Source organism: Astatotilapia calliptera, chromosome 4, assembly GCF_900246225.1.
Source record: "Astatotilapia calliptera chromosome 4, fAstCal1.2, whole genome shotgun sequence".
Classification (NCBI taxonomy): Eukaryota; Metazoa; Chordata; class Actinopteri; order Cichliformes; family Cichlidae; genus Astatotilapia; species Astatotilapia calliptera.
The window spans coordinates 27,019,275-27,040,355 of NC_039305.1; the positions used below are offsets into that span (position 1 = coordinate 27,019,275).

Below are 21,081 nucleotides of genomic sequence, written 5' to 3' on the forward strand. Positions count from 1 at the left end.
CAGAGCTAAATCAAGGCCAGACCACTCCCTGTCCCGACTCTATTCACTCCACCAGCCGCTTCAAACCAGTCTGAATGTGGATGCACAACTGCACATGAAATGCTTCATCTTCGTCTCTCAATGTGAAAAACGTGTTTGCAAATGTAAAAAAGCTTTTTAAAAACTTCACCTAATTTCTAAACAGCTGAAGTAATGGTAATGCAAGAATGTAAAGCATTCATATACACATTAATAGTTTCTTTCTGATGTCTGAATGGATTGCAACACAACTTTTACATGAAACTGTCCCGGCTCTCGTTTTCCTGTAACAGCTTGTTAGACACGAGAATGTGACATTTATGATCTCACATGAGCAGGGGTGGGTGCCGAGGACTGTTGGCTAATACTGATAGCAGGAAAGTCAGGCTGGCCTAGAAACTTTGAAGTTGTTATGTGTTTCCATTATGTGCTCCACATTCATTGCCAAGAAAAAAAAAGTACTCAAAAGTGTTGGGCTCATATAATAAAGTCTGATAATATGAGAGAAAAACCATCTAAATGCAACATGACCTATAATATAATATAAGAAGGTTGCTGCCCCAAACTAACAACTCTGCTGTGCAGCATTTTTAACTGCTTCAGCAGAGCGACTGCCACATTGGTGGCTCTGATTACCCTAACTCACAATTGGGATGGTACTACAGCCACACTAGTGAAAACAGTAGTCGGAGATCACAGCATTGTGTGCAATGAACTTCCAAGCCAATTGTCTTTGGAAATGACAGCTTCAAAGACAGGGACCAATTCTGCATCCATTGACAGTCAGTTGCCATCTGAGAGTTTAGCATATCAAGGAAGCAATGAAACTGCGATAAAGAGAGAATCAGTCAGCAATCAGTTTGCCAGTTACATGCAATCTGTTTGTGGTAATTCAATGATTAACTGGAGACAAACTAGGAAAAATTTGCAAATCTGCTGCCAGTGCATTCGCAGAGATTCACATTCATAACTTCTATTCAGAGTCCAGCCAGGACGTTGTAGATTTGATATAAAGAATTAGAAATTCCTCCACAGATAGTGATATAGTTGCCTCCTCATGGCATTTAACTCCAAAAAAAGACAGGCACTCAGCAGCTTTGCATTAATATAGAAATATAATCATAAAACAAAAAGTTAGCAACTGTTTGGATCAAGACCTCCAATCTGTACGATACTGTTTTCAGCCAGTCCGAGTGAGACATTGAGATTGGTTTGGTGACAGGTTGCCCCCCACCAGGCAGTTGGCTTGGGATCATAGTAGCTGCCTAGAAGCTGAGGGTGTTGCACACATAACTTATAGACTTTGCCACAACGATTGACATTCAATCTATGACAGTGCAATTGCTGGTTGCTCTTTTCAGTCAGTAATGACTGAGATGTAATGTGAACTGTCCTGGTTTAGTTAACTTATCTAACCTGTGCTTATTATTTCTAGATTACGTCAAGTCGCTGTTTTGACTGAATACTTTGATGAAACCATTAAAAGCCCGAAGTTATCCTGGCATTCATGCTTGTGATGAATATATGTAAGCTCCTTGTCATACCCTGTGTATGCTGCTCCTTCTTTATACCCTACTCACTTGTGCTTTCTAGGGCTAATGAATCTGTATAACATGGATGAGATGTGAACTGTGCCGCAGGCTATGAGTTAGTTATGCAAGAAAAAAAGGGTTTTGGTCTTTACTTGCTCTTTTAACGGCCTCAAATAAATGTGGGGCCTTTTTCCCCCGAAGAAACACTTCAAAGCAGTGTTTTGTTGTCTTTATGTAACCACCATGTGTCATAGAGTTAGTGTAACAGACTCTGTAATAAGAACCTAGACTTGAGAAATGTGCCTTTAGGGTTCTGACTGACTAATTAGGTCAACAGCACTGTGCTATTGTGCGAATTCTGAATATATACACTCTGTGTTTGCATGAGCACATGTAATGTATGCTTATATGGATGTGTGTGTTTATGTAGAAACTGAAGAACATTTGCAAAGAGTCATAACTGCCCCCAATGACAAATGGAGGAAAATGGGCTTCTGTTGATTTACAGTGTGCAGACCGGGGCTTCTTCAGTCGTCTTACCTGAAGATGTGTTACAAATTTCTTGTATACCACTTCCCATCTTTCTCCCGTCAGCACAAACCAGTCACAGTAGATGGCCGCCCCTCCCTGAGCTCGGTTCTGTCTGAGGTTTCTTCCTGTTAAAAGGGAGTTCTTCCTTACCGCTGTCACCGAGTGCTTGCTGGCTTATAGGGTGCCATCTGATCGTTGGGGTTTTCTCTTTATTATTGTAGGGTCTTTACCTTACAATTTTAAGAACCTTGAGGCACCCCCCTCCCATTCCCTTCTGCTCTGTGCTCACATGCCTCTTTTACTCCTCCCACTGCCTTTCCTGCTCCACTAACCCTTTTACCCCAGACTGAGAAGGGGAGCCAGGTAACACGAGAGCCCTGTTTCTGCTTTGTTTGTCAAGAGTATCTCTGCTGCCACAGACAAACAAGAATGACACGGATGGAGCCTTAACCTTGATCGATCCATCTATCAGCACCCCCCACTCATCTCCCTCTCTCTGTGTCTCCCTCTCTCCCTGTGTTTCAGTCTCATTCTCCTCTCTTTTCCGTTGTTACGCACACTGACCTACTTTCCTGACCTGTTTATGCAGGCTCCGGTGGTGCAGCCATTCAAGTCAAATCAGGAAAATAAGAGACGCAGCAAAAAAATGCTGCCTGAGCTCTGTTATTCTCACAGGGAGTGTCACCTTGGAATGATCCTATGGGTGCTGGGTAGGCTGGCTATTATAAGGAATGCCCTGTAAGAGCCAAAATCCTATGAGATGATACTTTGTATACTTCTTTTTCTTTTCGTACATGTGTGCTCTTGGGCACTGGTGTGTGTGTGTGTGTGTGTGTGTGTGTGTGTGTGTGTGTGTGTGTGTGTGTGTGTGTGTGTGTGTGTGTGTGTGTGTGTGTGTGTGTGTGACAGTGCACTGTGAAAGGCACTGATGTGTCAGCCTCAAAGAGGTGCTTTGTTTGGAGGCTTAGATCAAGTTAGCCTACTGGGTTAACTCCCCCCAGTGTTGCTCCTCCCTTTGCCCTTTATGTTATTATGAAAATGACCCATTTTGCTTTAAAGGAGGGTGGGAAAGAAATGATCCAGACAGTTTCTGCATGTGACACCTGAGCCAAAGGGCAGTCTAGTGATCGATCCCTGAATATAGAATCCAAATACTAGTGCTGAACTCCGGCTAACACTCGCTTTGTGTTTAAACGGGGCTCCGTATAGCCCGTGAGTCTGAATGCGGACTTAGACAGGATTACACAGCAGCATTTTCTGTTTTAATACAATAAACGCACTGGGACTTGATCAGGAGGTTGGCAGGACAGTTGAGCTGGTGGCAGCAGTCAGAGGCTCAGACTGGCTCTGCCCTGGCTTTGTCCTCTGCATCACACAGCGCTGACTCTCACAGGTCAGATGCTGTTCAGTCCGGTCTGTGTTGCTCCTCTGCTATAAATATTCACCGACGTTATGTGGGGTACACCTGTTTAAGTTGTTGCAAATCTAAAGCGATCCCTTAACCTTTTGGCTGAACGTTTCACGTCAAGAGTGGGATAGAGTTGATATTTTTGTTTCATTTTAAAAGCCCTCAACGTCACGTGGAGAGAAATCAGAGGTTGAAAGCACGAGTCATAAGCCGCCAGAGAAGCCGTAATCAGAAGAACGCACGCACAAGTGTAATGTTTAGTGGTTATTTCATGCAATGAGCTTGGGTGTCTGTGTAGAAGTAGGCCAGTGTTACATCAGACGAGTTTTCTGGCGCCACCAGGCAAAGTGTGTCAGTGTGTTAGTGCGACGCTCCTCTCTCTGCAGATTGGTCTCGGATGCCAAAAAAGAGCAAGTGGGGACATTTAGCTAAGTACAAGGCTATCTCTGCTTAGTGAAAACAGGGTGTTCCTGCTAAACTTTTTGAGAACAGCAAGAAGGATCTTTATAGGAAGAACCTTTATAAACTTCAAGAAACACAAGAAAAATTGCTCTAATTTAACATGTTTGCGTTCTCATTGTGACTCACTCTCTTATGCCAATCACTGAGTAATTATTACCTAACTGATGACTCTTGCATAAGGTTCATGGATCATCATCTCAGTTGATAGCAGAAACTAGGCTGCCAGCTTGGATATGGTGCCTACAGACTGTGTTTTTGTACACTGCCAGCCAAGAGTCGTACACAGATCCAAACGACTGCTCACTTCAGTGTCAGCCGTGTGCAGCGGGCTGTAAAAGTCAGTGGATAAGGTGGATATGAACGTGCACGTAGCATCAATGTAGGTGCGATTGCATTAAGCCACCAAAACACAAACAAGGACAAACAAGAATTTTTCTTGATATGTTGACGGGTCAACATTATTTCTTTTTTATTTGAGTTTTCTTGAAATGCTCCCATCTTCCACAATGAACATTAGTGTCTTTACATATGTCAAAAGGAAGCGATGGTAATGACCAACCAGACCAACCACCACCCATCTCTACACACCACACTATCTTTGCCTTTTTTCTTTTCTTTTTTTTTGTCCTTGTCTTTTTCATTAAAACCATCAGCAAAACCACAAACATTACTGATTAATACACACTGAAAAGGGTGGGGGGAGCGTAATGAGGCAAATACATGTCATCACAGTCAGTAGGAAAAAAGACACAGTATAGAGGAAAACAGAACATCACCTCTTGACTATAAAACAAAACAAAACAAAACAGGATATAAAAACCAATGAAACAAACGTTACAGTGTTGTTTGAGGGCGGGGAGGGGAAACTTTACATTTATACACAAGCACCAAAAAGCCAAACATGGTACATAGACTTTTTTCTTTTAAAAACTAGAATCCAGTGAAGGCAATTCAGCACTGCCCAGTAGCAGAACTACCACGAATAACCCCTGATAATGAACAACGGAGAAAAATGGGAAACAAGGGAAGTGCCCTCTCTTCGTTCATTTCAGAATTGTTTACTCGATCGAAGAGTTAGAGAACTTCGCTGTAGCGTCAGCTTATGAGCTGTATTAACTCAGTTACGCATGTTGAATGCGAGCCATAGGGGCCATGCTTGGTCACACTACAAAACCACTTTTTCATGACAATAAAAGTAAACAGTAGTTGTGGAGGGCTCTTTTCTTAGGTGTTTCCACAAGAGGAACTTTGAGACTCAGTGCACTGTAGTGTGTTTCATAAGAATGTGACTTAATTCCTCCTGCTTTCGTTCATGCCTCCCAAGCGTCCCATGTCTGACGTGAAAGTTCAAAATCAAGGCTGCAGTATGCATCTAAAAAGAGCTGTACACATTCTCCATCTATGTTCCTGTGGGCTTTTTCTACAGTGATGGGCGTGTGAAGGGAGGGGAAATAAATACACTGGGCCAGTGAATGGTAACAACAAGAAGAAGATATGGTCGATAAAGCTCAAATGAACTAAAGGCTCATAGCCTGCAGCTGGTGAAGTCCACCGAATATTTAAAGGCTGGTTAAAGGTAAGAAAATTCAAAGATTCTTTTTTCTTTTTTTAACGAGGCCTTTGCCTCAGGGAACAACACGTTCTCCATTCAGTGCTGTTGGCGCTCCAAAATGGACGGCCGTTTAAGTGTAAACTAGGCATTAACTAACCGATTAATGCTAAAGCTCAACAATCAAGTGAGAGGTGATTCAAATCGAATGGGTCCTGTAGCCACAGTAGACAATGAAGAGAGTCGATTCGAGACAGGAGGGTCGCTTTCAGAATCCTCCAAAGATTTGTTGCAGTTTTTTTTGTTTTGTTTTTTGTTTTTTTGGTTCAATTTGTATTCAAATTTGTTTTGTAAAATATATGTTTAAAATAGATACATATATTCATATATCACAGTACTATACAAACCAAGTGCTTAAAAAATAAAGGTGATGGTGATCTTTTGAGAAATAATGGAGATGACTAGGGAAAGCATGGGGTGGTAGAGGTAGGGTCTGGGAAGAGGTATGGAACTTCTTATTGATAGTATTGTTGGTGCTTCTTTGGTCGAGGGAATGTCCCCAGTGTATGTTTGCATTTGATTTTAATTAAGGCAGATAGCCATACACGTGTATGCTCCTCTACAGTCGGATATGTACCAAAATTTTAGCACTGATAAAGCCTGAAGCGTTTATTTTTCTACATTCTTTATTTGTGTTTTTGTTATCAAAATGTGCTTTCACTGATGTACTCAACTGTATATTGTTGGATGACAAAAGTAGAAAAAGTGGACAGTTCCATTCCTCTTCTCATCACATAAACAAAAGTGCATCTGTAAGTATGGAGAGGATGTAAGAAATTACAACTCTGTACAATATATACAAATATAATACAGCCCTACAAGATGATCAGCCTCGTTGGGTGGGAGTGGAGTAGAAAAGCTAAGTTTCCTGTCCCGAGGGCTGAAAAGGGGCGAGTCAATCATAGGGCAAAAGGCATGATGGCAGGGTAGTTCTTCGATGAGAAATTGTGTCTTTGAGTCATTGAAGTTGTCATAACGACTTCAACTAAAAGTCCATGTCACCTAATCGCGCCTCTTGTTCCTTCGTCCACCTGTCTCCTTTTTTCCACCTTCCTTCCTGGCCCCCTCCCCTGAGGCCGCCTGTTTACAACCTCCGCCTGAGCTCTCTTGCTTAATGTTTCGTGGGGGCGTCAGGGACAAGTAGGGATGCTGGGGGAGAGGTGGCGGCGTAGCGGAGGGAGGGGTGGTTGGGGACTCTTGGCCGGAGCAGTTGCTGCCGCTACTGCTGCTGCTGCCGGTGCTCATGGCCCGGTGTTTGAGTCTCAGTTTGTGGGGCAAAGCGGTTCCCCTCACCTCCCCCTGAGGGTCCCAGCACTGAGCCTGAGGGCCCTGGGAGGAGGGCAGAGGCGAGGCAGGTTGGTGGATGGTAAGATGCGGGTTGTGGAAGCTGCCCATTTCTGAGCACAACGAGGAGGGAAGCTCATCGTCGTCTGTGGATGCCTCTTTTTCTGGACTGCAAGGATCTCCTTCACTGGATGTGGCCTCCTTACAAGAGGAGGTTGATTGGCCTTGGTAATAAGCCTCATGCCTGGGCCCGCCCTCATAAGTAAGAACAGGTGGCTCCTCGTCTTGTGTGCTGAGGTATGAGTGAGGCTGCTGGAGATGGTGGTACAAGTGTGAGTGGCTGACACCCTCCACTTGTTTGTGGTGGAGCTCCGCAGATGAATCGCTCTCCTGATGCTGCTCCTGCTGCAGTTGCTGCTGGGGGAGTTGGCAAACACGGTACACCTGTCTCTCTCTAGCCTCATTACGGCAGTCTGAGAGCTCATACGGAGGGGAATCTAATGTCTTCCTCTCAAGCTGCTTCGTCACCTCGGCCACTGTTTCCGTGGAGCTCTCTGTAATGGGCTGTTGGCTAGCACACACTTGGCTGCCGGTGCTGCCCTGCTTCTGCACGTTCAGCAGCTCGGCATCCTGCGTCCTGGTCAAGGAGTCCACGGGATAAGAGGCACTGCTGGCACCGTACAGAATGACGCTCCTCTGGGCAGCAGGCGGATGAGAGGCGGCCTGGCTGACAGTGTTGATAGAGGTAACGGGCTCCTGATGGGGTTGGGGCTGTTGGTGAAGGTGGTGCTGCTGCTGCTCTTGGCTGTGATATGTAGCCTCTAACTCCTGAGAATGCTGCTGGATCTGGTGGTGGGTGGGCACAGAGGCCAGTCCACGGTGGATGTTAAACATGATCTGGGTGGTGGTGCCGTTGGCGATGTCCATCTCCAGCCTGTCACCTTCCTGCTTGATCTCAAAGGGGATTGGCTCTGGGCTGTCTCTGGAGGAGCCGTCAGACATGTCAGAGAGGGAACCACGTGGAGAGTATTTCACCAGCTGCCTGTGGCCTTCACTGCGTCCCGACTGCTCCGTTTCAGAGGAGTCAGAGTTCACCATCACCTGAGAACCACTAGAGTAACCACTGGAGTAGTACTGAGTTGAGGAGGAGGAGGAACCTCCATTTCCTGCGTTGCTACCCGCACTGATTTGTTGACTCTTTTCAATGTAGGAGGCAGTGCTTATTAAGCCGAAGCGCAGCTTCAGCTGGAGCAGCTCTGTCTTGAGCCTCACATTCTCATCGTTCAGTGCAATGACGCGGTTCTCCAGAACCATATCATTGAGACGCCGCTTCTCCCGGGAGCGCTTGGCGGCCTCGTTGTTTTTACGGCGCTTCTCCCAGTAGGAGGCGTCCTTTTTCTCATCGGAAATGAACTCCCGCTTTCGCCTGCAGGTCATGTTGGGCTTGGGTTTGATGAGACGCCCCATACGAGTTGGAGTCCCTTGGATAGAAGGCAGAGACTCTTCATAACCGCTGAAGGTCTCAAGGCAGTTTAGGTTATTCCCTGAGTTTTTGTTTAACGTTTTGAGAGCCGATGTTAGATTTTCCATTTTTGTCGAGAGGCAGCCAGTTTGAAATGTTGCTGGGTGAACTGAGTGAAGAATTAGGCCAGAGGTTAAAGGTGGGGGGGGGGGGAGGTTGGGGTAGTGATGAAAACAACTGGTCTCCCAAGGCTCTGGGTCTAGTTATTGTAGATGTGGTATACTTATGCCAGGTAAACAGTCAAGTGTCCAAATTAGCCAAAAAGATAAAGAACAACTGTAGCTCAGCATTAGCAACCCACATTTATCCACTTGAAGGGTTATCAATTCAGTGTCCGAGCTCCTCGGAGTACTACAGACCCAAAGCAGTTCAGATCAGTCCTTTAGTTCCCTCTTTTTCTTCCCAAATTCTTGCTTTAGTTGGTTGTTAAAGGTTTAGCATAGAGCACACGGAGCTAAACTGGCAAGGAGGTGTCCCAGATCTCCACGTAAACAGCAGGATGTAGGTCGGCCTGTCTACCTCAGCGTGTCAGTCTCTTGGGGAGCGCCGCTCTCCCTCCCTCCGTCTTTCTCTGTTCTCTCTGCAGTTGACTGCAAGATGAAAGCCTGCAGAGATAAAAAACAGAAAAAAAAAAACATTTGTTAATCCACTGCTGACTATTGCTGTTCCATCCTGCAGCCTCACATCAGAACTACAGTTATTTGAACTTTTTTTTTTTTTTTAAATCATTTTCCAGCTTCTTTTGGCATGCAAAATAATATAATAAATACATGTCTATAACAGAAAAGCTTTCCTCTGCTGTTGGGATGTCTGGCCTTTACTGAGTGTGTCGCCCCTGGCAACCAGTGAATAGATGCTAGACCTCACTATCTGACCTTTCGGCCTTGCTATTGATCCGATCCGTCTGGAACCTATGACCCCCGGCCCGGTCATGTTGACTTTTGTGATGCAATGTGAGCAGTGGGTTCATCGCCAGGCTGATGATCCTGTTTTGTTTCAACACCCAGGATTTAAAAAACACACTTGTTCAATGCTGCATGCTAAAATGTCGCAAGGTCTGAGCTAATAAGGTTTTATGTAGGCGGCTGAGGGCAAAACTAAAGCCTTGTAAATTAAATAGAAGTATATCGCAATCGAGGCAGGCACACACACATGAAATAAAAACACAGAAATTGCATCAGTCTGGGACATGCTGAGAGCATGAAAACTAAACTGTTTAAGGATTAGCTCTTTTTTTGTTTTGCCAGATGAATATGTGGGCCAGACAGAGCAAACAGTGAGTCAGTCTCAGAGCCGTGGGGTTCCCTGACACACACACCAGACTGGCTCTCCACTGAGAAACCCCATCCACGAACACTGCTACCCCCCGCCTTGGTTCATCCGCACAGGAATGTGACAGCATTCTTTTCCGAAACAACTCAGTGCCAAATCGATGATGCAGAGTGAGCAGATAAGGCAGACAAAGGCATCGTTAATGCAGGTCAAGGATAAAAAAGCTGAAGAGAGATATGGAGGTGTGGGGGGCAGCTGGGAGGTGGGGCTTTGATAAATATAGGTCAGTGGCCCCAGGAAAGAAGGGAGGCGGGAAGCAGAAACACAGGCTGGGATAACACAGAATCGTTAGATTGGGGGTAAAATGCGAGGGTGGTCAGACCATGGCGAGGAACACCTCAGCGCTCAGTAATTAGCTGAACAGGTGCACCTTTATACCAAAGTAGTACAATTCTGCTGATTTTGAGGCTACGCAGAATTAAGCAAATCAGCAATTCTTCTAAATGCTTCCATCTGTTTAAAGGCTCGGTGGCTCGGTGGTGTTCAAAGTCAGTTGGTTTGTTGGTCCACAACTTTGGATTGGAGCTAAGTATCTCAACAGCTAGGCCACATTTCCTACATTTTCTAGAGCTATCAAAATGGTTCAATTATCCCATTAAGCATCTCAGTATTGCCTGGATAGATTGGCACAGACTTTTTGTGCAAATTGTAATGATCTGTTACTCCCCCAATTTCCACACTGAGATTTGTGATTTCTGACAACTTTTGTGATTTGTAATGTGACCTGACAGACTCCTGTTGCAAAAATAATTAGGCAGCGCATGCAGTTGTTGTTCTTCTGCATGACTTGTTCTTTCAGAGGTGTCAGACAGCAACAGTTCTCCCTGCTCTTAAATGAACTGGTCCAATTGGAAAAGCGCCTAAAAACTCGGGAGGTCAAGCTTATCAAGTTGCATAGAAAATGGAATGGTAATCTCATCCCAAGTGCAGCAAATCATCTGCATTTCCAGGTTGAAGTGCGTAAGCGCTGCTGTTACACTGTGACAATCTGTAATCTCATAATCTAGTGAGATATTTGCAGCGACTGTGCTCTGCTTGTCCTGTGGATTTCATATTGTTACGTAACTCCTCACAATAAACACGGATTTCAGCCCACTTTTTTTTTAGTTCTCATATACAGAAGAAACCAGACTAACTATAAAACAGGGCCACAAGTTTTGGCTTTTTGAAACTGTCTTTCAGAGTAATCCAATAAAAGCTACATTAGAGTTACACCATATTTGAAAGTCTCAGCTGAATGGTTTAAGGGTGTCCTCGTGAGCCTCCGACATGTGGCTGCTGGGCACGGCAACGCAAGAACGAGGGTAGAGACTGTTTCTCAGCCTGTCCCACTGACCCACAAACTGGGGACCGACCGCACTCTGTAAATACGTCTTAGCTGCCTCCAACTGTACGGCCTGCTGGAATATAGGTCAGCCCAGCAGTGGAGAGGTGAAGAGACAAGGGAGGGGCTGACAAAAAAGAAAGACAAAAAAAGAAAAGAAAAAAAGAAGGATGCATGGAAAATGAGAGCATTGTGCAAATATAGACAGAGGTGAGAGCAAGTGGAGCGAAGACAAAGAAACGAAGAGGAATCAGTGAGGGAGAGTTAAAACAAAGAAAAGGGATGGAGATGAGATTATACTGTAGCTGGATGGGGGTGGGTGAGTGTTGGGGGGGGGGGGGGGGTAAACAGTGGCAATTGCGACAGTGTTGGTATTGCATCAGAAGAAGGATCACCCATAGCAACAAAAAGGGGGAGAAAGAAGGGGGTTAGCCAATCATATTGGACTTTGTCTCAATGTTTCTGGACCAGTGGCTTGACACGACCCGAAGCAGATGGTGAGAAAACCATGTTCCGTAACAAAAGGAGGGTCGACTGACGTCACGTGAACATTATTCCACATCTCGCCTACAGTCAGGACGAGCCAGACGCATGAATTAACTCCTCTGTTTAATTAACTCACAGTGGAGGCTCGTGCTTTTTTTTCTTTTTATTTGTCTCTCCCTCTTTTGCACCTTCAAATATTCAGGCTGTGTGAATGAGCATGAATCATAGCAGAAGGTGTTGATGCTCTTCTTTCACTACTGAGCCTGCGTTACGTTTCATGTGTGCGCCATCAGAAAGAAACAATAGATTTCACATCTCCAAAGATGCTTTAAAACCCACAAAGGCATCGCCGCCAAGAACGAAGCGCAAAGTGTTTCATTTTGCATGCGTTTGAACCACACTGCCTAACCTCTGCACACGGTTCCTCAACCTAGACCGCTCTTTCCAGTCTATCATCTAGTCTCCACAAGTCACTGCCAGGTTTCTGTGGCACTTGTGGAATGATAGCACGGTAAAAGAATCCAAGTCGCCCCCGCCCGCACAACCACAGGGGCCGAACCGCAAGAGTCTAAATGTGGCAGTGAGCTTTGGAAATAGTGAAGTCAGTTCAAAAGCCAGCACACGTGTTTCTGTGGAGCACTTCAGGAAATGGGTTGCAGGTCTGACATAAAAGGAGAAGGGTGTGTGCACATGGGTCGGGGGTGCACATGCTTCAGAGAAAAGGCGAATGATGAAACCGCTGTCCAACCCCCCCAACCAGCCACTCACCCTTAGGAAAAATGCAATTTAAGGCACATGGTGCAGTGCCCCTGGGGGGAGGGGGGGGGGGGGTGTCACTGGGCTACAAGTCTTTTTTTTGGGGGGGGGGGGGGGGGGGGTGTTAACTTTATATAAAGGCTTGGACAGCATGCCATCAAGGCAAGGCAGAGTCCTCTGTAAGCTTGTTCCATGAACACAGGCCATATCACTCTGGATACTCAGCCTCTCTCCAAAAGGAAAAAAAGAAAAAGAAAGCAGAGGGACTCAGTCCATGTGTTGCACCAGTCACATGTGCTCCATTGGCCTACTAAATGCTGTAATTCGCCTCTGTGCTGGATCCAAACCGCAGCACAATAACAAAGCACAAACCCTCATCTTTTATCATCTTACATGTGCCAGGAAACCCCGAGAAAGCCGAGAGGCCGCAAAGTAGGACAGCATGGAAACCACGCCATACTCCTGACCATGAACTCTATTTAGGCTGGATAAAGAAAGGTTTTATCTGTTTTATTTTTTCAGAACTAGATTAAAAGAGGGAGTTGGCTCAGTCGCGCAATGCAATGATGCAATAGTCGTGGAATGACATGAAAGTTTTTTTGTTTCTTTCTTTCTTCCTCTTTTCAAAAATGTACACGTGTTAAAATGAAGCTGCTCGCAGTGCCACTTTTCTATTTCTGCATGACCGCCTCGTTTCTTTGTTACGGCGGGGCGAGGATTTATTTTGGTGGTGTTCTGATTCTGCCTTCCTCGTCAGCGGCAGTGGTGCGCCTCATCCCCTCCTCTCCACCCACCCCAGGACAGATGTGACCTACATTCTTAGCTGGCATAGAGACCCAGTGTGTGCGCCAACCAATTGGCAGCGACCTCTGCGCAGCAAAGCGCAGCGCTGCTTCGCCGCAGACTACGAGCTTCCGCAGATTGCATAATCTGCCCCTTTCTTTAATCCATTTGTTATTTAATTTATTTATTATGCAACCTGGAACCTTTGTTTAACACACCGCATATACACTGTGGCCACAGCGTGACCCCCAAACTGCGTGAAATCCCTTTAAGGAACGCATCGCTCCGCTGAGGACGGGGAAGCCGACCCACAGCAAAAACCTGAAATCATTTTTGTTTCTCTTTCTAAATCTGCTGTTTATACCATGCGGTGTGTAAAAACACCCGCACGCTGCTGGAGCGGAGATCTGGAAGAGAACAACGGGTACGATGCCCACGTGCTGTGTAAACCGCACAAAGCTGTTTGGGGAGATGAAGCCAAGGTGACTTTCAAAACAAACCCAAGCCGTAGAGTTACTTGTTACTAGCCGTAGAGTTACTAGTGCCTGAATTCAGCCCCCGCTCTAGTTGAGGAATGTTGCGGCTTCAGCCGGTGCTGACCTGCGGTGAAGCGCGGCTCATGTTCAACGTTATAATATCCTGATGCATATTTACACCAGGCGGACCCACGGAAGACCCAGAAATAAATAAATCTGAGCCAGTGAGCAGCCCAGTCAGAGAAACATGTCCCCCCACATTCCTCCTTTGTTGGACCGTCTAACAAATCGTGTTCGTGCACAGCGGATTCTCGGTCATCTTAGGAAAAGCGTGTATCCCAACTCTGCCGCAAAATTTACCCACCGCCTCAAAATCGCCTTCCAAGCGAAACTCGACAAGCTTTCCACGCGCTGCCATATTTACGAAAAATAAGCACGCGTCTATTGTAGCTGTCTGCCGAGCTACTGAGGAACACCAAGAAACATCTGACCCACATTTGATCCAGATGTTCTGATCCACACACACACATACATACACGCGCGCCTCACCTCGCACTCGGCTGCACTCATCGGAGCCCGTGAACTTCACCATTCCTCAAACGCGATCCACGCTGGCTCCCATCAGTCCGAGCCGGGGTTGTAAACAAAGGAGAGACAAGCAGAGCCGAGCGTCCGTGCGTATCCACGCGATCATGCCTCGATCACGCGTGTCGGTGTGCTCCGGTTTGTATTGTGCTTGCTTCAGACTAATACGAGCCTACGGGCCACTAAAGGGTTAAGGAGGGCTGCACAGCCGCGTTAACCTTTACAAAGAGCTGCTACACGTGACAGAGAGAAGTGTGTCCTCGGAGCCTGCATGGGATTTTTCCAGCTGTCTGCACGGACTAGCCTACTAACCCAAAAGAAAGCGAGGACAGATTTGTAGCTGCTCCAGAGCCCCGCAGCACGTAAACCCGACTCTTATTCACGCAGCTTTTGCAAAAACAACAACAACAACAATAATAATTATTGTGAATAATAATTTATTATTATTATTATTATTATTATTATTATTATTATTATTATTATTATTATTATTATAATAAGACCAAAAAGAAGGGTGTATAAGCTGGTGGAGTTCCCATTAATATCAAGTATTAGCCTATATATTTATTATTATCAGCCTATTTATAGGTCTGGTAATAATAACTGTTATTAAATATGATATAACTGCACCATGTATTCAGGTTAAATAACAATTACGTGAGCCACGTGTGTTACGAAAGCAGGTGTGCGGGTTAAGCACAGCAGATTGGCTCCTAAAAGCACCACAACAAACCATGAATATTCAATTTGGGCATGCGCGCTAAGAAGCGGATGCGTTGACCCTGCCTACAACTCCGCTCCACGGCGGGCTGTCCGCACTCACCTGCCCCTGCTTCCACCAAGCAGCCGCACCTTTTTTTTCTTTCTTTCTGAAGGAATCCCATAATCTTTTTGCAAAGCCCCCCGATCCCCCCCGGTCCCCCACACCGACTTCCTCCCATCCGCTTCCTCTCTCTGACACAGATCCTCATATAGCTCCATACACTCTCAAGGAGGCGGGGTACAGCCTCGCCTTGACATTGAGGCGAACACATCCAGGCACCAAAACAAATTGTAAACGCGGCGACCAGCTGCTCAGAGGAAAAAAGCAACTCAAGAATATATATATATATATATATATATATATATATATATATATATATATATATATATATATGCTCTGATCCACACACACATACATGTATTGGGCATGTATGCACCAGTCAATAACAACAACTTACCTTTTTGCTTTAAAAGCGACAGGATCCACACACAGTCCGGCTCCTGCCCAACAGTCCGCTTTGCTGGCTCTGTCTCTCTCTCCTTACAGTATCTCCCTCTCTCTGTCACACACACACGCCGTTTGCCACTTTGAAAACACCAGCTCTCCCGATTAGTGCAGGTATATGCGAGAGTGAGAACACAGTGCCTTGTTTTGAGCGCGCTCCTCATGTCATGTTTGCTCCAATTCCTCCCTCCCTCCAACTCTCTCTCTCTCTCTCTTTCGCTCTCTCGCTCTCCCTCCGTGTGTGTGTGTCTCTGAATGTATGTTAGTAGGTCAGTTGTTGCATAACAGGACGCTTTGGGTGCCTAGTCACGTTTTTTTGTTTCTCTCTCGGATGTGGCCCCCTCCCTGTCTCTTTCTTCTTGCCTTCAAATCCTGTTTGGGGTGGGGGTGGGGTGGGGTCAGGGGTAGTGGGGGGGGGGGGGGGTTCAGGGGGAGGAGACAGGTCCAGTAGGGGAGGGACTATGCTCAAAGGCAATTTCAGCCAGATGAGGGCATATGATACCCATAATGAGATTGCTAGATATTGAAAAAGCACACACACACAGACAGGCTGGTCCGGGGAAATCAGAGTCGCATCCTCTGTGCAGATACCCAACTTGACATGCCTGCCACGCAGCTTCTTGAGTGTGCTAGTCAACCTGCTTTTAAAAGTGAAAAGATCAATTTGACATTTCAGCTGAGCCCGACAACACTGACAACACCAAAGCTTCAGCAGCTGGGCAGTTTGGCTTTAACGTTGTAATTTGCACTGTTGCCCCATTTTAACCATACGCCACAACCTTCTATGTAACCTGATGTGCACCTCCTGAGAAACGTAACTACACGTGTACCGCATAACACAGGTGTGGGCAACTCCAGGCCTCGAGGGCCGGTGTCCTGCAGGTTTTAGATGTCACCCTGGGTCAACACACCTGAATTAAATGATGAGTTCATTACCAGGCCACTGGAGAACTTCAAGACATGTTGAGGAGGTCATTTAGCCATTTAAATCAGCTGTGTTGGATCAAGGACACATCTAAACCTGAAGGACACTGACCCTTGAGGCCTGGAGTTTCCCACCCCTGGCATAACGCAACAACTTGAATAGTGTGGGAGGTTGGATAAAAGGAGTTTCCAGTTACTATGTAAGTTAGGACGACTGGAAATAAAGGGGCACCCATCCTACATGGGATCTGCAAAAGTACCCTACATGGCTTCTTACTGAGCACTGGGAAGCACAAGAACTGTGAGAAGTACAGTTTTTGGATTTAATATTCTTGAACATTTGAATATTTCCTCTTTGTATTATTTTATATCAACTTTTCACTCCATTTCCAAGTAGGATGCTTTAGAGCAGGGAAACACATTTTATATTGAAGACTACATAAATTTGATCTTAAGTGAATCTTCCCATCCTGTCTGCATAAAGACATTTACCTACGCATGTAATCCCAAAGCTAGAAGTGCAGTTCCAACAGCGTGTCCTAGATTTCCCACATGATATAGAAATAGTGCTGTAGTGAGTGAAAAAAATCTGAAAATCTAAATTATAAGAAATTGATGTGTAAAATTATAGAAAAAAATTGTGGTAGCTCACATTTTCTTGTTTGTGTACCCAGTGTAGAAAAACTGAAATTTCTTCAATCACTGGTGAAAAAACAGGAACTTCTCTGGTATTTAATGTTTAGTTATTACTTAATTACTGTGGTGGGGCATAGCCAAAAAAAGCTGTCAAATTTACATTTAAAATACATTTAAAAGTACATAAAGTTATGTCTTCTCTCACATTTTCCAACGCCATCCAGTGGGCCGAGTTTTTGGCGGGCTCATTTTGACCCCCAGGCCTTTTGTTTGATACCAGTGTTTTAGAGGCTATGAATACATGATATAAGTCAGCTTTAGAAATATCTAATTATTTAATCTTGTGTAAATCTTGGCAGTTCTTGCTGACATTAACATAAAAAACAGATATGTGAGAGGTAAAGCAGCATGACATTAAAAAATCTCTTAAAAAACAAGTGCCAGTTTCTCCCACAGGAACTTACTTCAGTACTTTGAGGTCATGCTCGTGTATTTCTACCTCAGTGCACATTTGAATATAGCGTTTTAAATGTAATCCAACACAAAATAAGTCAAAGTTGACTTTCAGTAAAAAAGGCAGAGGTATTTCCAGTCTGCTGGTGCAAACTCAAACTGGAAATATGATTTAATTGAGGAAAAAACAATGATAAAAATAATGTCTTTCATTTTTCAAGTTCAGGCAACACGTGACGTGTGTGCGGCACGTGCTGCCTCTTTGGCCTCCAGCTACCTCGCCGATGGGGCAGTTTTGACTTCTTTTGTTGTCACTCAGGGAAGAACTTTTGGGCAAACCTGTGCGTGACCTTTAGAGGAAACCATGGACATTTTAGTCAGTGTTGCAAGTGGACGAACGCAAGTGAAAATCTTTAGTTTTGTTATGTTGGAGGTGTTTCCTGGCAGTCACGGTTCTTGCATTCGCAGAACTGCTCCGCGTACAGTATGTTCCCAAACGACTGTGCTCAATAATCCAGTCAAACCAGCTCACCTGGACTCATTGTAAGCATGTTGTGTAATTTTGATTAGTCCTCACCGCAAGCAGGAATGTGTGTCATGCTCAGAGGTGTAAAGTCTGGAGGAGGCTCAAACAAAGAGGAGAACAGTTAAGCTATTTGGTTCATCTTACTTCTCCACTTTAAACAACACCCATTTGGTTTGGCTTATGAGTGGGCTGAATGGATACCTGTCAGTGTGGCATGCAGGGGGACTGGATCAGAGACAGACTCACACCAGGAAGTGTGACTAACGTACTGGACGGGACTAATCAGCAATGTAATTGAGTTGTGATTTACAAAGACAATATATCAAACACTGCAACACCTTAAAACAAACAAACAAACCACCAGCTAGAACTACAAATATACTCACTAGCCTCTTTATTAGGTATACCTGTTCATCCGATTGTTATGCTACAAAAAATTAAGGCCATTCTGAAAACACCCAACTATTACATCCCAGTACTATAGCAAGGTGTACCTGAAAAAGTAGCATTAGTTGAAAGTTGAAACCCACCCAAAACAAAACGCAGGAACAGAAGCACATTTCCCATTGTGGTGCATCACCCCTACTTTCAGGAAACACAGCAGCTGCATGTTTCTCTACATCGTTCTGCAGATGTTTTCACTGGGTGACAGGTGAGGAGTGCAGATGGGCCGCACTCTTTTTCTGCAGAAATATATTACCAGCGTCCATTTTTGTTTTGCCCATTTAAAAAAAAAAAAAATGTTACAAATTGAAAATAAGCATGTATGTGGTAATCTGGGCGTAAAAGCCTGGTGATGTACCCTTTGAATGCAGTTTGGATCATCACCGGAGCGCCTCTGTGTGAGATAGCCCTGCTGCAGACACAGTGATGCTTCAGGCTCTCGGTAAAATGTGCATTATCCACAGAGTGATTTAAATTGGCAAAAGATTGCCTGAACGGCTGCCTTAAAGGCTGACTTCTGCTGCGGATGTGTTCATTATCTCCTTTTATCTTCAAGGCTGCGCTCTTCTTTTTTATGTCAGTGTCAAAAAAAGAAAAAGAAAGAAAAAGAATGGTTTGTGTGAGTGTTCACAATGAGAAATTGATCCTCTTTCACTAAAACATGAGGAAATTCCAGCGTATTACTTTAAGAATTGCAAGTTAAATACGTGTCAGTAATCGCAATTAGGCCATCTCTTTTTTCCTCCCCTGGCTTGAAGCATGTGTACGACTTTTCACCTTTTAAATGAGGAATTCCTTTTTTCCCTCTGAGCTCTAGTTTGATAAAAACACACCACCTAAATTGCTGCAACTTTTTGCATTAGATGCTGAGATCCTTTTTCTTTTACCCACATGTTTTCAGATTTGTGAAGCTGCCACACCGCCTTGTCTTTGTTCCAACGCATCATCAGAGGGTAACCCCCTAATGAGAAGCATCATTTTCAACATGTATGAATCACCATTCTTTCGCTTTATCTCCTTCTTCAGCCGGAGGAGACAAACATCACGATGTGAGCAGAGGCACCGGCCGTGAACTTGGGTCCCCCTCCCCCATTCAAACCACACACAGACTCACTCTCTCTCTCTGTCTGTCTGCGCATCACTCCCTCTTTTTTTCCCCCTTGCACCCCATCCTTATCCCCACCCCAACCCGACCCCTTCTAGCTATGTCTGCAAGCGTTCCCATGGCAACTGTCGCACTGTCTGCCTAGCAACAGGCTTTATCCTTTCACTAGAAAAAAAGAGGGGAGCAGAAAGAGGGGGTTGTGTGTGTGGGGAGGGGAGGGGGGGGTGTATGGGTGCATGGATGTGGGTGAGGATGATCGTGGAACGGCAGCATGTTGCAGTGGATCCATTAAAGCAGACTCCCTTTCTCCCCTCACCACACCTGCAGCAACTGCCTCTACCTTGTTCCCTTTCAGTTTCACCGCAGGCTTTCTTCACTTCACTCTCAGCCTGTTTTACTAATCAAATCTATTCTAATCCAGTGTTTGTATTTCGACATTTCAGAGGCTTATAGACAGCTCATCTTATTGCAGGGCGGATCTTTGTGTGTGTGTGTCTCTCAGCTGCTTTCTAGTGTATTTAAAAGCTTTCACAAGTCTTTGTTTTGCAATAAGAAAAAACAGTTACGCTGATTTTATGTCATTTGATTTCATGTCACTTTTCCATGTAATTTGGTTACATAATTACAATGTAAAACATCCAGTTATTGGAATCCAGTTAAATGAAATGTACTTTATTGGTGTTTATTCAGTTTACACCTTAATGATCAAATATTCAACCAAATAAACCTTTGATGTTTATATACTTTAGCTGCATTTTACTCGAAATTGTTGCCTCATGATTGTGAGTGCAAATAATCACAGTGACACACGACAAGCTGAATAAGCAGTTTACTACTCATAACAAAATAATAATAAGACACTAATTGAAGGCTCAGCTTTCTGCACGTTTCTTCTGATACATTAGTTGGCTTTAACTCTTGTGCATCACCATGTGAACTAGCTTCCAACATGTACAGGAACAATGAAAACTGCAGCCATCCACAGTAGGATTAACAAGATTTGGGTTAACGGTGAGGGCACACAGTGAAGAGATTGTCTTTGCTGCCCTCTGCTGACGCCAACGAGGCATGATTCGTTATTATTTTTCCAGACCGAGCACAAGGTGACAGTCTGGGGTAGCTACTGAGCGACAGGCATTTTTGTTGACTGCTAGCAAATGTATGATAACACACATATACTTGTACATAATGTCTGTGCTTGTGTGGGGTGGTGATTTATGCCGCATAACCATCAGTGAGGTCGTGTTTCTCCTTGTGGCTCAAGGAAGCAGAGCAGGTCATTTACAGCGTGTGAATCTTAGACAGGAAGCACTGACAGAAAAAAAGTGCTCATAAGAATGTGTGTGAATAGGCGAATGAAGCATGTAGAGTACAAAAGCCCTTTATGAGAAGTAGTCCATCTACCATTTACATGCATTTGAGTAGGAAAGCTAAGATGTTCTTCACTGCTGTTTCATAGTATTACATGAAGTGGATGAAGGAAATGAACGGCAGTGCATTCCTTCCTTGTTGAGGACTGTGCAAAAGGTTGTCAAGGTCTTCTGGTGGCCTTCGGGGTGCACATGACCTCACTATATTCATGTTAACCCTTCTTCATGACTTGAATTCTCTCCTGTCA

The 21,081-nt window shown here is 44.8% G+C and overlaps 1 protein-coding gene across 2 annotated transcripts; it reads right to left on the reverse strand.

Annotated features, from left to right (window-relative positions):
* Positions 1-4,381: 4,381 nt before the first annotated feature.
* nfil3-2 (nuclear factor, interleukin 3 regulated, member 2) lies at positions 4,382-15,703 on the reverse strand. 2 transcript variants are annotated; one of them, XM_026165863.1, is made up of 2 exons: positions 15,329-15,703; positions 4,382-8,971 (listed from the first exon to the last, which is right to left on the reverse strand). In XM_026165863.1, the coding sequence occupies exon 2, from the start codon at positions 8,432-8,434 to the stop codon at positions 6,563-6,565; it is 1,872 nt and encodes a 623-aa protein (XP_026021648.1). In that variant the 5' UTR covers positions 8,435-8,971; positions 15,329-15,703; the 3' UTR covers positions 4,382-6,562. The 2 variants fall into 2 exon arrangements, with proteins under 2 accessions (XP_026021648.1, XP_026021649.1); XM_026165864.1 differs by lacking the exon at positions 15,329-15,703 and adding an exon at positions 14,073-14,430.
* Positions 15,704-21,081: the final 5,378 nt, after the last annotated feature.